Source organism: Dichotomopilus funicola, assembly GCF_033296635.1.
Source record: "Dichotomopilus funicola strain CBS 141.50 unplaced genomic scaffold C8A04scaffold_17, whole genome shotgun sequence".
In the NCBI taxonomy this organism is placed as follows: Eukaryota; Fungi; Ascomycota; class Sordariomycetes; order Sordariales; family Chaetomiaceae; genus Dichotomopilus; species Dichotomopilus funicola.
The window spans coordinates 54,790-68,678 of NW_026944038.1; the positions used below are offsets into that span (position 1 = coordinate 54,790).

Consider the following 13,889-nt stretch of genomic DNA (forward strand, 5'->3'; position numbering starts at 1 on the left):
CATCTGGCGCGTCATCTGACACTAGAACAGGCGGTGCGACTTCAAAGCGCCGAATCTCGTTTGTCTTTGCCCTTTGTGTCACTGGGAGACGGGGGTATAGCTGGGAATGGGTATAGGTCGTTCTGTTTTGTGATACTCTACAGCATCCCTTCATCTAATCCGCCTGCGGAAATAGCCTCCGCCATCCGAGAGACAGGGAGAAAGAAACTGGCAGCTAGGCATGACACATTCAACCCACGCATTCCCATGCTTACCCACCCTTCAGACGCGGACCTGGACGTCATGGTGGCAATAATGGTGAAGGTGAGGATGGATATGGAGATCACATCCTTATCGTCGACAAAAATTTACTTGTCATGTACATTTGAGAATCCTTATCCACGACGAATGGCGTCTTTTTTCTAATCCTTCACGTTTATGCCAACCAAACCGACCGAGCGTTTTGGGCCAAGGGGTCGACATTGTGCATAGGGGAAGGCCGACTTACTTCGGCGTCTCTGCACCTTTTTTTTTTGGTTTACCGAGCAGCAGCATTATAGTTCCCTTGATAGTGGAAACCGGTGCACACTTCGGCGCATAACCGTCCAGTATCGAGGCAACTGCTGTTGTATTACCCGCTACTCCTCTCCCACCTTGTAGCCATCAAAAGCTGGGTAGAGGAAGTTGCCGCGCAAGAAAGAAGAAAAGGAAAGCATGTAACCTCTACTGATTCCCGGGGATCCTTGAGTATCAAGACGATCTCTCAACACGGGCGCCCAGCAACGGGTCAGACAAATGATCAATCTATGCCATATGGACATCCACCCGTGCCAAAAGTGATAAATGGCTGCAGGTGTGGGTTACACACGTAAGGAGTGAGTACCCGCCATGGCAACTGGGGCCGTTTTGTCAGTTTTCACCATCCCCGTACATTCTCCGTCCGCCCCGTCCCACCGACCGACGTTGCCCCCCAAAAACGACGCGCCGGTTGAACCCCACCGCTCAACACCCTCCTGTGAAGTTGTAAAAGCCGGCATGTGTGTAGCACGTGTAGCTGCGGAGCGACCATACTTCGAACCAGCCTGCCGCCCTCGGCGCACCTTCCACAAGGAACGGTACGGGCCATGGGCAGAAACCGGACCCGGCGCGTTGCCAAGTCGGCTCCTTGCAGAATCGTCTCTCAACCCCGTTCTCGGCCGGGTGGCACGGGCGTACAAACGGCCAAGACGGCCTTGGCCCGCTTTGCAAAGACCGGGCTATGCTTGGCTTCATCGCATGCCGGTTACAGCCCGGGCGTGCCCCGAAAACGTGCCTGAAAACGTGCCGGAAAACGTGTGGACGACACAGCCTCACCGACTGCGCAGGTTAACTGTGATCAACCGCCGTGTTTCACCCACGCTACGGTCAGGCCGGCCACACCAGGTGGTGTGTCCCCCCTCCCCCCCCCCCCGTCCAGAACCGGCCGGGGGTTGCTGGCCACTAACGTTCATATGACGAGGCGTGCTCGGCGTGTGAGCGTGTCCAAGCATGCCCAAAGTGGCGCCGATAGGCACATGGGTTTAACGCCAAGCAGGTGGGGGAAGAGCGTGGGGGGCTTTTCCACGCGTTACCAGTCTTGAAGTCTAACGGGGGGGAGTTCAGCTCATGATTCTTCGCTCGACGTGCAGGGTCTTGGGACCGGCCAATTGGGCTCTTCATTCTGCAAACCTCCACTTGGAGGTTTGACACATACAACGGAGGTGAACGAATTTCCAACACGTCAGGCGTCGGCCGACCCGTTCGAGTCGGTATCTTGTTGTGGAAACGGTGTTCAGCGGTGAGTCGCTTGACTCCCTTGCATTTCCACGACGTCGAGTCGACCTCAAACTTGGCCGACACCGTCAAGGAACCGGAGTGTCGATGTGGCTGGCGCCACCCCGTGCAGGCTGGTCGATATGAGGAGAAATAGGCAGGAAGGCACGTCGGGCTAATAAGTTAGCTGCACAAATTCGGCGCTGCAGATGAACCGACTGGCCCAGTGTGAGTGTGTAAAAGCCCTACACTAGTGTATGGCATGCAGTTTATTATCGAGGAGAACGTGAGGTTCTGGAAGGCTGATGGGGGCTGCATCACCCTTGTCGATCGTCCTTTGCCTTGGGCCGCCAAGGAACCTAAAGGGCTGTGTCGTTGAGGCGGAAGTTTTTGCAAAAGAAAGCCAAGAAAAATTCATCATCGGTCTGTTGCTTGGCTTGCGCATGCTATCAAGCGCGCGATTCAGCAGCCCACCGAGGTTCCCTCGCATTCCGATGCGGCCCGCCGGCGTGGCCCGCGGATTCGCTGTTGATGGCGTTGTGTTGTGGAAACCCATAAACGCGGGAAGGGCCGCCGCGAGTATCAAGCCTTTGACACGGTGGGGAAGTTCGGAGCCCGCATGCTCGGCGGGTTAAGATCGGAGCCCGCCGTCTCATGGCAGTTGATGAGACGGGGGATGCTGACTGCGTGAGCGGATGACCGGACCATCTTGCAGGCGGGTTGGCTCAAATTATGCGGCTTGGCGTTGGAATCGGTATACTCCTCCAGAGAACAGCGAAAAAGGAAGTATGTAGCCAACCCGGCGGCACGCAAGGTACACCAGGGCGGGGCGCCCAGAAGTGTGACGTTTGTTGGGCTGGAATTGTATGTGTGCAACTAGCAGTTCCCAGGGTCAGGTGCGGCCATGATAGCTTAGGATGATGTTTTCGTTTCCACTTCACGAGCCTTCTGTCCGAGGCCACGCCGGTCTCCAGGACACAGGGAGCTGCGCTACCGGCGTAGTCCTACGCCCTCATGAACCACGGCGTGGGGTGCGCGAGTGCGTTTGATGAGTGAGTGTCGGTCTTCTTTGTGGCGGTCATCTCTCTAGTCGTTCGAGCGACATCTAATGCGAGGGGCCGATCTTGGCCCGGCGCCTCACGGCCACAGGACCGGGAGGTTCGGGCGATTGAGTGGGCGAATGGGCGTTGGTCGAGTCCATCGGGCACTTTGTTGGGGGAGATTCAACGCAGCGTGTTGGAGTCCCAGAACCCCGGTGAGTGGCTTCTTCTTTCTCGTCCTCTTCATTCCCCTTCATCCTCTTTACTGAGAGGTTAACGGAGGCGGAAGGGATTGCAAGGCGGAGGAGGGCTCGGGGCCGTCGTGTGGTGATGCAGATGACTTGCAATTTGGTCCAATCCAAGCCAACGGTTTGCCAACCAAACCAAGGTTGAAAGCGACCAGCGTGGGCTGGGCCACTCAGAAAAGGTCGTCAGCGCCTCCTCTCGCCGGTGTGTATGTCATGGATGGCATCACGGAGGAGTCGAAGTATGCCCAAAGAGTCCCTCTGCATGGCTTGCGCGAGCGAGGGAGATTTGGTGAGGTCCATCTGTGGGCGACATGAAAAATTTTATGCGGACTAGGGCCGTCGAACGGACCTGATGGGGTTCGCTCGCTCATTGCAGACCCTGCCTGCCCTGGCTCCTCTTTGCTCCTTCTGTTTCTGCAACCCCACGGCACTGCTGGGCCACGTCGCAGTTGCCTCAGCAAGCCTCTTTTGGCGAGTCCTGCTGGAGACTTGTTACAAGAAATAACTAATATTGGAGAATAAAATAAAACAGTCCGCCCCGACTCCGGACATCCTTCCGCACGGTGATCGACGTGATACTCGGCGCCACGCCAAGCCGATTTCTCGATCCCGATGATAAGCCAATTGCGGATGCCGAGACCGTTGCTCAACACAGAGCACCTTGCACAATTCTCCCCGAGATGAAACGAAAGAAGCGCGCGGACGATTTCCGGAGGGTCCGCGCCTCGGGATTGAGTCGGCGAGAATACAAATATGGACGAACGGCCTGGAGAGAGAGAACCCAAGCCCTTGGCAGTCTCAAAGACTTGCAGTCGATCTTTCTTGGCTGTCACTGGAGATTGATCCGGTCGAACAACAAGTAACCGTAGCCATTACACGGCGAATCTTGTCACAAGCCATGCTCGGTGTTGTCAGGCTGCCCGACTTTATCGCTAGAACCCGCCGTTCACGTATTGGGAGAACGGAACGATCGGCGCGGCTCGGCGGCGGCTGGCAATATGGGCATTTTGCCTCTAATCGACCTCCTGCAGAGTTCGAGCTTGCAGGCGGAAGCGAAGGCTCAATTTCACGTGGAGTGAAAAGTAACCTTCCCCAAGCACGCCAAGAGGCTTCGTTCAAAGTTGTCGGCCGTGGGGAAGCGGCCTGTTGCGGCTGACCCTTTCGGCGTCCTTGTTCACCTGCACTCGTTGTCAAACCGTTCACTCATGTGGAATGATCCCGACAACTCTTGCTCAGCTGGGCATATCGCAGCAACCAACGTCCCAGAGTCTAGCGTTTACCCCCCATCCTCTGGTGTCGACCTCCTGGCGTCTGCAAAAACGCGGGGCTTGGTCCCTTCGACCCCTCTTCTCACTGTCTCTTTCCCACCTTCTCGCGGAGCCGCTGGGCCGGGGGCTCTGACACAGCCGCCTTAGTTAGATGGCGAGTCTGCCGAATTGGCGGGGTGGTTGTGTCGAAAGCTTGCCCAGGGGGGAAGACCTGGGGACTGAATCTGCCAGCGCGGGGCAGCCGTGAAACTGAGAGGTCAGAAGAAACCGACCGGTCTCACCAACCACAGCATCTTGCCAGACGTGACGAGAGACTCGTCCGGGGACACTCGATCCTGCAAGTTGGGTGTTTCACGCCCATCAGCCGTGATTATTGGTGTTGAGTGTGGTGGCTGGCCCGCAACGCAGCTGTTGGAGAAAAGCGCGTCATCTGGGACTCAATCAAGCACAGAGTCAGGGGAGTTGAGTTGCACTTGGTGACCGTCGAAGGTTGGTCAGCTTTGCTAAGGAGCCCGATGCGTTTTCTCAAACTTTGAACCGCCCCTCAACTCATTCGCTGCTCAGCCCAACAACACCTTGCTTGGGTCTGTGTCTGTCTCAGTCTTTTCCGTCAGGCCCTGCCAAGGCTATTGCCCAGAAGAAGAAGAAATGGAGGGACTCAAAGATGGCCGAGATTGTCACCAGCCATTCTGTCGCAATTGCTCCGGCTTGCTGTTCTTTTTTGATTGGTTTTTTTTACCGGTGTCTCGAGATGCGCCCGCCGTGGAGACACCTCTAGAAACGGACAGGACCCCACTCGTCTGCTGGGGTCTTTATCAACGATGCCCGTGATGGCGCCGAGCCCCTCGCAAAGCGCAAGCAGCGACGACCAGTGTCACGGCAAGAACTCCAGCCGGCTGGCCGGTCCTCGGAACTTTACCAAACCAAGTCGAGAGGAGCTGATGGTGGTGGGGGAGAAACTCGAAGGATATGCGGCAGTCTTTTTTTGCTCTGCTTTGATCACGTTCCCATCCCCTCGGGTGTGAAAGGCATTTCCAACACACTTTTCACACAAGCGATGCGCCGGAAGCGCCGGGGTTTCCCGACGTTTCCCCGGGTCAAGAGTTTTGGACCGAATGATGAGTGAGATTGGAAGTAGGCACGCAGAGACGAAGAGAGGTCGGGGGTACGACCTCATACAACTCGAGTTTTTGCGCAGTTGCCCTGTGCAGAAGCCTGTCAGGCCCAAATGGCCGACCGAGTGAGGAAGGAGCCGTTGTCTGAGGAAAGTGGGAAGAAGACGCTTGGGGCAAAGCATTCTTGGAGCCCCTGGGGTTGCGCTTGCCCGCTCAGCCGAACGTTTCCTCCAATCCTCCAATGAGCCGCCGCTCTTCACGTTACCACAGCAAGCCCCAGAAGGCCGTTGTCCTCTCACCCTCACCCTCACTCCCCCTTGCTCTCGACTCGTCGTCGCCTTCGGTCTCCACCACGCCCACGTCCACGCCCACGCCCACGCACACCCACCAAGCTAAGCTGCGGCAGGGCTCCCGCTCTCGCAATTCGAGGTCAGGCCTCTCTCAGTCCTCCTCCACTGTTCCCCTGGTCAGCGAGCATTTGGCTGCTGGCTGGTCGATCCCTTCGAGGAAACCCGCGTCCCCGCGGGCCCGTTCCTCGCCGAGGAAAATGCGACCAACCAGTTGAGCCAGCCCTGCGCTCATTTGCGGGAGACACTGCAGAAACTTGGGGGTTGATGTATTCAGACACAAGGCGCTTGGTCGGCGTCCTAGCGTTTCTGACTCCCGCACGCCGTCGTCTTTGTCCAGCCATGTACCCCCGCCAAGCGCAGCCCATCCCGATCTGGCTCCCGTTTCGTCACTCGCACCGGGGCCTTGGCTTGCTGGGCACGTTGGATCAGTGCAGCAGCCACAAGTTCTCCGTCCACCCCCGTTTGCAAAGAGCATCCACATGTGGAATCCCACGACGACCCTGATGAAAGGTGAAGAAGGCTTGCAGACTTGCAGTCCCACGTCCCGGGCCGAACCACTTCATAAGGAGCCCACCTCCCTTCGCCGTGCTCCGAGTCTCGCACCATCAGTTCCAGTTTCCAAGAGCGAATGCCGAGCCCTGAACCAATCTCGGTCCTTTACCCTTTCTTGCTATTGCTCTGCTCTATCGAAGAGGCTTCCCTCTTTATACATCCGAAGCTCCTCGCCCTTGTCGTGGGGCTTCCCTTTTAACTAGCGTTTATTTCTGCACGTCATGCAACGGCAGCATCGTTCCAGCTCCAGCAATTAGCCTCGCTACAAATACTCCGGAAGAAGTTCGCCCGCCGCTCTCTGCTACCTCTGTTGGCCACCAGCACGCTCGCGAGCTTGGAAAGCCGTGCCGCCAGTGCCGCCAGTGCCATCAGCTGCCTGCCATCTTCGTGTTTCGGCTGTCGGTTGGCTCTTCACACCCTCCCATGCCAGACGCAATTCGCTGACCTAATGCTCAGCCGGCTCTCAAGGCGAACGTTTCCGATACAGGCTCATCCCGTCTCCTTCGGTTTGCCCTGAAAATCTCCACTCTGCCCTGCGACCACCCTCCGGCCGCCCATCGCGTTTAACCAACCTCGACCCCCGTCGTCCCCTCGGAGCTCCTGTCCCACCGGACACACAGGTGACTTACAAGTAGTTGAACGCACCGAAGCTCCACAGAGCAAGCCGTCGACGGGCACACCTTTCGACTGGCCAGCACCCCCCAATCTCCACTCATCCCACATTATTTTATTTTCATTTTCCCGGCCAGCGCGTTTCTTGTCCTGTTTTTGAACGTCTTTTTTTTTCCCGAGTTCCTCAACAAACACCACCTGGCTTCTGGCTTCGGTTCGGAGTCACCGGTAGACCTGTACCGATGTTTTTGGTCGGGCGATACCCCCAGCAATGAGCCTCTAAGCGGCGTTTTCTGCGACCCTCGTTGTCTCGAAGCGCCACCCCCGTCGTTCACGGCCGCGCCCTCAGGTCTTTTTTTTTTCACATTTTTCTTCGCACCACCGGCTGAAGTTCCTCGGACAGCGTTGGTTAGTCAGCCCCTGCGACAACACAACCCACCGAAAGTGTCCCAAGACCCGGGCATTTGCTCCGAACTCTCGTCGCAAAGCTACAGTCCTCCCCCCGGAGACTACTGAAAGCAAGCACAACTGGTTGCAATTGCGACTCATCCGCCATGCTCATCGACGGAGAAAAGTGGGCTTGCGAAGCCTGCGTGCGAGGGCACCGCGTTAGCAACTGTCAACATCACGGTGAGTGATTTTCGCATGCTTTCCCCCCTGCATGCGCTTGCTGTGTTTTCCATGGCTTTGCTGCAATGCGCCGGCACGTTGGTTACTTCGGTTGCTTTGGCCGGCTGCAACCGAGGGGCAGTTGGATTTTCTGCAGCTGTTGCAAACAACACAACTGGCGGGGAGCTTCATGGTGGGGTTGTCTTCTGCACAGACGGAGTTGCCCCTCAATGTCCCTGCAGCCCGCTTCCCCAACTAGGTCCTCCGTCCAGTAGTGGGGGAAACTCAAAGAACACGATGAGCAGTAGATCAAGAATGTGAGAATTGACGACTTTTTTTCAAAAAATTAGATCGGCCGCTTCAACACATCAACAAGAAGGGACGGCCAGTTTCGCAATGCCAGCATTGCCGAGCAATGCGCAAGTCGCGCTCGACTCACGTCAAGTGCGATTGCGGCGAGAAGACGCACAAGTGCGTACACCTGCGGCCGGTACTCGACGGTCACAAGGGTGAGCGCTGTCGTGCCTCATTGATCAAGCCTCTCCTCCTCTCTAACTCTTGACTTTTTCCTGCGTGTAGAAAGCTGCTGCTGCAATCATGGCGGCCGCTGCAGTTGCTCTCACAAGAGGGAACCCAAACTTGACACAGTCCCCGAGTCGGATTCCGATGAGCCCGTTGCAGCTCACCCCAAGGTTTCCAAGCCGAACTCCCGCGCGAGACGCCGTGCCAACACGACTAACTCGGACGCTGTGCTTTCCTTCGACGCGAATGGTCACCACAGGCCAACGTACAAGCACGCCAAGGTTTCGCAGAAATGCGGCCCGTACCAGCTTAGTCGCAGCAGCTCTATGACCAACGCCGCGAGCATGAGGAACCGATCTATGGATGACCTTTTTAGTGCCAGCACGGGAGCCAGCACGGGTGGTGACTCCGATCTTGCATCCGCGAGCAGCGTAGACATGAGCCAGGCGCAACGCAAGGTTAAGTCGGAGGCCACCTCGCCCCTGTTGGATGGGTCTTCTGCATTCCAGATCCATCCCCAGCTGCCCCCCCAGCTTGATCTTTTCATTCCAAAGATAACCGACTTCTTTGGCACCCAGTCGCCGGAATACGAACCGCCCCTGTTTAGTGCCACCGCAGCTTCGGTTGACTGGAGTAACTACGAAGGCCTGGAACTCGCCGGGAAAACCGCCGACTTTGCGCCCTCAAACTTCAGCCAGGCGCAGAGCTATGGCGGGTTTGACTTCTCTGGGTCAGAGATACCCACCATGACGACCACCACTTCGACATCGGGTGAAGTCTCGGAGGTTGAGGATTTCTTGTCAAACTCGCTAGACGACTTTGACATCTTCCAAAGCACCCCCTCACTTAACGGTTACGGCTTTCCCAACGCTCAGGTCAACTTGCTCGGTAGCACAGATCTCACCAACCTGGACGTGGACGTGGACGATTACACCTACATGAGGAAGGACGCGAGCAAGTTCCTGCCAACCCCGGCCACCCAGGTCGGCGACGACCCGACCCTTCTGAACACCAATGCGCCAACTTTCAACGGTCTCAACAACGCATCATTAGAAGACGACCCGGCGTATTGGATGAATGACTACGGGATGCCAGGCCTCACGGACTCTCCAACCGAGAGCACCATGCCCTCACTCTGGGATGGCCAATAGTTCAGTACCTCGCTCGGACGCGACGGATCGCAGGCCGCCAATCAACCGAAACCCCATATCCTGACATGAGGAGCATATGTTTATCGTTCCCTGGCGGCTTTGTGATTTCATTTTACGCATACTCGGGTTTCAACCTGGACTGAATCATAGAATTGGGAGGCAGTTTTGTTTCTTTCGTTTCCTTTTTGTCCGTTTGGGAGAGGTCATTTTTGCTGAGAAGGCGTAGGAGGCATATTTTCTTTCCAGACTTTTCCTCTTTTCCATACGCCTATTTTTCTTTGGGTTCCTAAGATGAACATCCAAACGACATGATGATGACCTTTCCTTATCTTCATGATCTATTTTATCTTGCATCAAATCATATGCATCATACATCGATCGTCCTATCTCGATTACCCATGCATTTCAAGCCGGACATACGCGCGTTATTTTGGGAGGCGGGTTGGTTCATATAAAGAGTTGAAAAAAAAGTTTTGGATTCGGGCAAGGTCAGCTTACGTTTTATTCGCTTCACGAGGCGATGGTGCTTTGGTTGTTGGGGGTGGTGGGCGAGCTGAGATACGGACCAACCCGGTCGTGCCTGGCCGAATCTTTTGTCCATTGTGGTCATTCAGACCAGCCGCGCGGCAGTTGATGCCGACGCTGGCAATATTTACGTTTCAAACTGGGTGGAAAACCAAACTTGGATGGATTTTATCTCCAAGTTTTATCACGCTTCTTCTTTTTTGTGTGTCCTCGTCTTTTTTTTTTAACTTCTCATGGAGAGTTCTGAACTCCACCGTATGCAACATACTTCAAATCTGAGAGACTCGCTCATAGACAATTTTCTGCAAGCAAGCAAACCGAGCATGCATTTCAAGCATAACAAGGAGTACACCATTGAGATCTGACGCCGCAGCACGTCGCAGTGGGGTAGTTGCGTGGCTGTTCGAAGCTTTAACAGTCCCACTTATAAGTCCCTTCATAAACAGTTCTGATACTTGCCAGGGATGAGAGCTGTTAGTTGCGAGTCAAGCCATTGCTAGTGTAGTTTTGACTTGAAAAAGGCCTGTCAAGGAGTTTGAATGCTAGTTATTCGGTGATTACCTCTGCTGATCCCCCTTTTCTACGGCGATAAAATATCGTCCGATGTGGCCAGCCCGGTTTGGAGTTGGGAGTGGAGTTGGTGGTGGACCACGAGCCATGAGCTGTGATGGGGTGCTTCTTTATTGTTGATTTTTTTCTGGGAATTATGGTGGAACGGTTGGTGTACACTAGTTTGACTAGTCTTAAAGCTCAATCTCATGAGCTTCCGGCATATCCCTGTTGTCTGGAGAGGGTGTGGGACCTCTGTTTCTGTGGTGGAGTTGACGTTGAAGATCAAACAAGAAAAATTGGCAAACACAAGCTCCACAGGATGACGCCGTGTGCGGAATACATTGGCGTTTTATTTTAACATCAACTACACGTGTAGGTGTATTTGGTACGTAGCGTATGTTGTGAGTCTCCGGCCTCCACAAACACATCTAATCCCAGCCTAAGACGTGTTAAGTACCGAATATCTTCAACACAACTGTTTGTCCCGCTCCTCTCCTGACGTTGCGACCTCGAAACGGGAAAACGAAGTAGATTAGGTAATCATCAAAACACTCTGGCTAACGGTATTACACCGTACATCACACACCTACCGTAATTTTCAATGTGCCAGACCCATTGACTAAGAAAAGAGCTCGGCATCCTCGGCTTCAGCCCTCAATCCACACCGAGATCACCGCGGCGCCGCGGATATCCCGGGGCTTCGCGGCGGTCGGAGGCGCGGCGGCGCAGCTAACGTTAGTTGATTAGTGGGGGCGAAAGGGTAACAATACGGCAACACGGGCGTGCCGCAGCAGCGAGCCTCGCGTGGAGGGCAGGAATAAGCGGTGTGTCTTGGGTCCTAGTTTTATTACGAAAGCGCGTCGGAAATAGAAACCCAATTTCACGGTTTATTCTTGTTTCGCGAATCTGACGAACGCCCCCAACTTCCAAGGTTGACAAAGTAGGTGGGGGGACTTTTGAGAAAGCCCAGTCTTAGGTTTTGGGAGCCCCAAGAGTTGCCGTAACTATTTGCTCTCTGGTTGGCGCGGGCCTGCTAACTAGTGTATGTCGGCAGGAGGCGGACACCGAGAACCTGGAAAGGTGAAAAGAGAGGTCATGGAGGGCTCCGCTTTAACGTTCTGCTGCTGTTTTCCTGCGTTTCCGCTCGGCTGCGTACGTAATCGATCTCACATGAGTGGACGGCTTCTTGCATCGTTCCTGATGGCCAATTTTCCTTTTCCCCGTGGGGGATGACGGGCTGGACAATCTGGTGTTAGTGGAGGAGGTTGAGAGGGGCTCTTCTGCTTGGGCCAAGCATGGCTGGAAGGTTTCCACAGAGAGTTGAAGTGCCGAGAACGTGGCAGAGCTGTGTTACATAATTTTCTTCCAATTCCGCCAGGCGCTCACGTTATAGCAACTGAGATCACTGACTCACCTCCCGAATTCTTTTCTATTTTTTATTTTATTTTGCTTCGTACGTAATCATTAGTTGGAAATTCGGTTCGAGGCCTTGGGATACGGGTTCCGGGGTTTGACATCCTGGGTCGTTGTCGTTTGGGCAGTTGGACGCCCCTCTCCATGTTGGGGAAGATATCGCGTGCGCTTGACCAGGGATACAAATGGGATTCTGGGGGTTGCTTCCACCGAAAGTTGAATCGATCATGCGTATTCGGAAAACCACATGATACGTGGGTTCAGTATTTTTTACACTACCTACACAGTAAGCGATGTGTGCAGCGCAGCGGCTTGTGGCCCACACATCACGGGCTCCCGTGAATTTGAGGCGGGTGACTGACCGGCCGGCGGTGAACAAAACCCGGAATCAAGGTTTTTCCAGAATCTGACGTGCTCCGTACCTGACGAACATCGGCCCAAATTTCAACGAGGTTGCAGACATCGAAAAGGACGGTAGTTCCCGATCCCACAACCCGGCTATTTTTCCGCGATTCGCGAAAAGAATATTCTTCCACCAGCCGTGAAAACTTCGGGCAATTCCGTTCTGGGCCCCAAGCAAGCCAAGCCACCCCGAAAAAAAGACAAGGGTCCAGCCAGCCGACGTCACATCCGTGGCATTGGCCCAGCCCAGATCGGGATTCGCCCACTTGCCGACATGCAGGGAAAATCATTATCCATCCGCCCCTGTCAGGCTGGAGACTCGATCGCAGGTTATCCGCGGAGAATGATACACTCCTCCACGATGTAAACGTGTAGTTATTTCATCCTTGTTGAAAAGGACAGAAATGCCAAGTCCAGCCGTCCAACCCCATGAAGATTGTCTTAGTCACCCGGCATCAACAAGGCCAAGGCTGGAGGACGAACCTCACCCACCGTTAATGTCAGCCGTTCCGGTCGGCCCGTGGGGAGTGGGGACCCCGTACACTAGGGGTTCGACTCGGTGACCGAGGCCGAGTTTGAAGACACGAAGCCCGGTCGGTAGGAGAGGAAGCGATCGACCGAGAGCTGGGTCGGTCGGTCGGTGGGCCGGCGCATTGTGAGACACAGCTAAATTTCCGGTTCCGATGATGATGCGTTCCAGAACTAGTTGACTACCTGACCAACGAAGTACTCGGACCGGGTAGCGTTCACGATAATAACGTCAGACGCCCCCCCAATCGTTATGTGTTGCGTGATTCCCGGTCCGTGTGGTTTACTGGCGACGAGATGGGCTATTGGTATTCAGCCTTTATATCTGGCACGGAGCCGACTTAACTTTGGCTTAAGACGTTGATAGATTTGTGACACAGATGAACAAAGTGAACGAGCCCCGGCTTTGACAACCGACTCACGACAGAGGATTTCAAATGAAGGCATCGACTTGATATATATGTACATAGTTACGTTACATGAAGCTGGTGGTCCACTTACCCCAACCAGTTTTCGTTTCAGGAGGTCACCCTCCCTCAGCCGAATCGTGAGCGGGACACACAAATAGCTCCCTCCTACTCTACACAGCAGAAACCCCCCGGGTGGAGGACATGATGTTTCTGCTCGCCACCACCCGACTTCCCTTCCTTCTCGTCGGTGCCTTTTTTCCCTCCTTTTTTGCGCCATGACCGTCGGTGAAAACCACCAAATGCAGACCAGCCAACTCGTTGAGGTAAACGGCACACAGGACCCATAAAGTCCAGCCCGTAGCACCTGCCTGCTTCGCCTTGCTTTGGGTATACTTGTGGCCCTCGATGACAAAGCACCGCCCATAAACCAACTAACTCACTAAGATAACCGGCAGGTAGGACCCGTAGAGTGCGTAACGCCTGCCCCGGATAGCCCAAGGCTCTCGGTGAAAACCACCAAATGTAGACCAGTAACCCTCGAAGTAATGGCAAGTAGGACCCATAATCAGTGTCCGTCGCACCTGCTTTGACTTCGCCCCGGGTATCACGTGGCTCTCGGCGAAAAAAAGCACCAAATGCAAATCAAGCAACCCGCAAAGATAGGCAACCGGCAAGTAGGACTCATAAGAGCCCTCAAGTCTGCCTTGACCTCGCCTCGGGTATACCAGCCCTCCTGGAACCCAATGAAAAAAAAAATAAAAAAACAAAGGAAAAAAAAAGCGCCGCTGCACGGCAACTGGAGGGGAATGAAGTGATCCCAAA

At 54.8% G+C, this 13,889-nt stretch overlaps 1 protein-coding gene across 1 annotated transcript; it reads left to right on the forward strand.

The window, feature by feature from the left end:
• Positions 1-7,509: 7,509 nt before the first annotated feature.
• C8A04DRAFT_35918 (uncharacterized protein) lies at positions 7,510-9,237 on the forward strand (the record flags this gene model as incomplete). Its single annotated transcript, XM_062783339.1, has 3 exons — positions 7,510-7,585; positions 7,915-8,073; positions 8,144-9,237. 3 exons carry the CDS (start codon positions 7,510-7,512, stop codon positions 9,235-9,237), a joined length of 1,329 nt encoding a protein of 442 aa, XP_062638566.1.
• Positions 9,238-13,889: the final 4,652 nt, after the last annotated feature.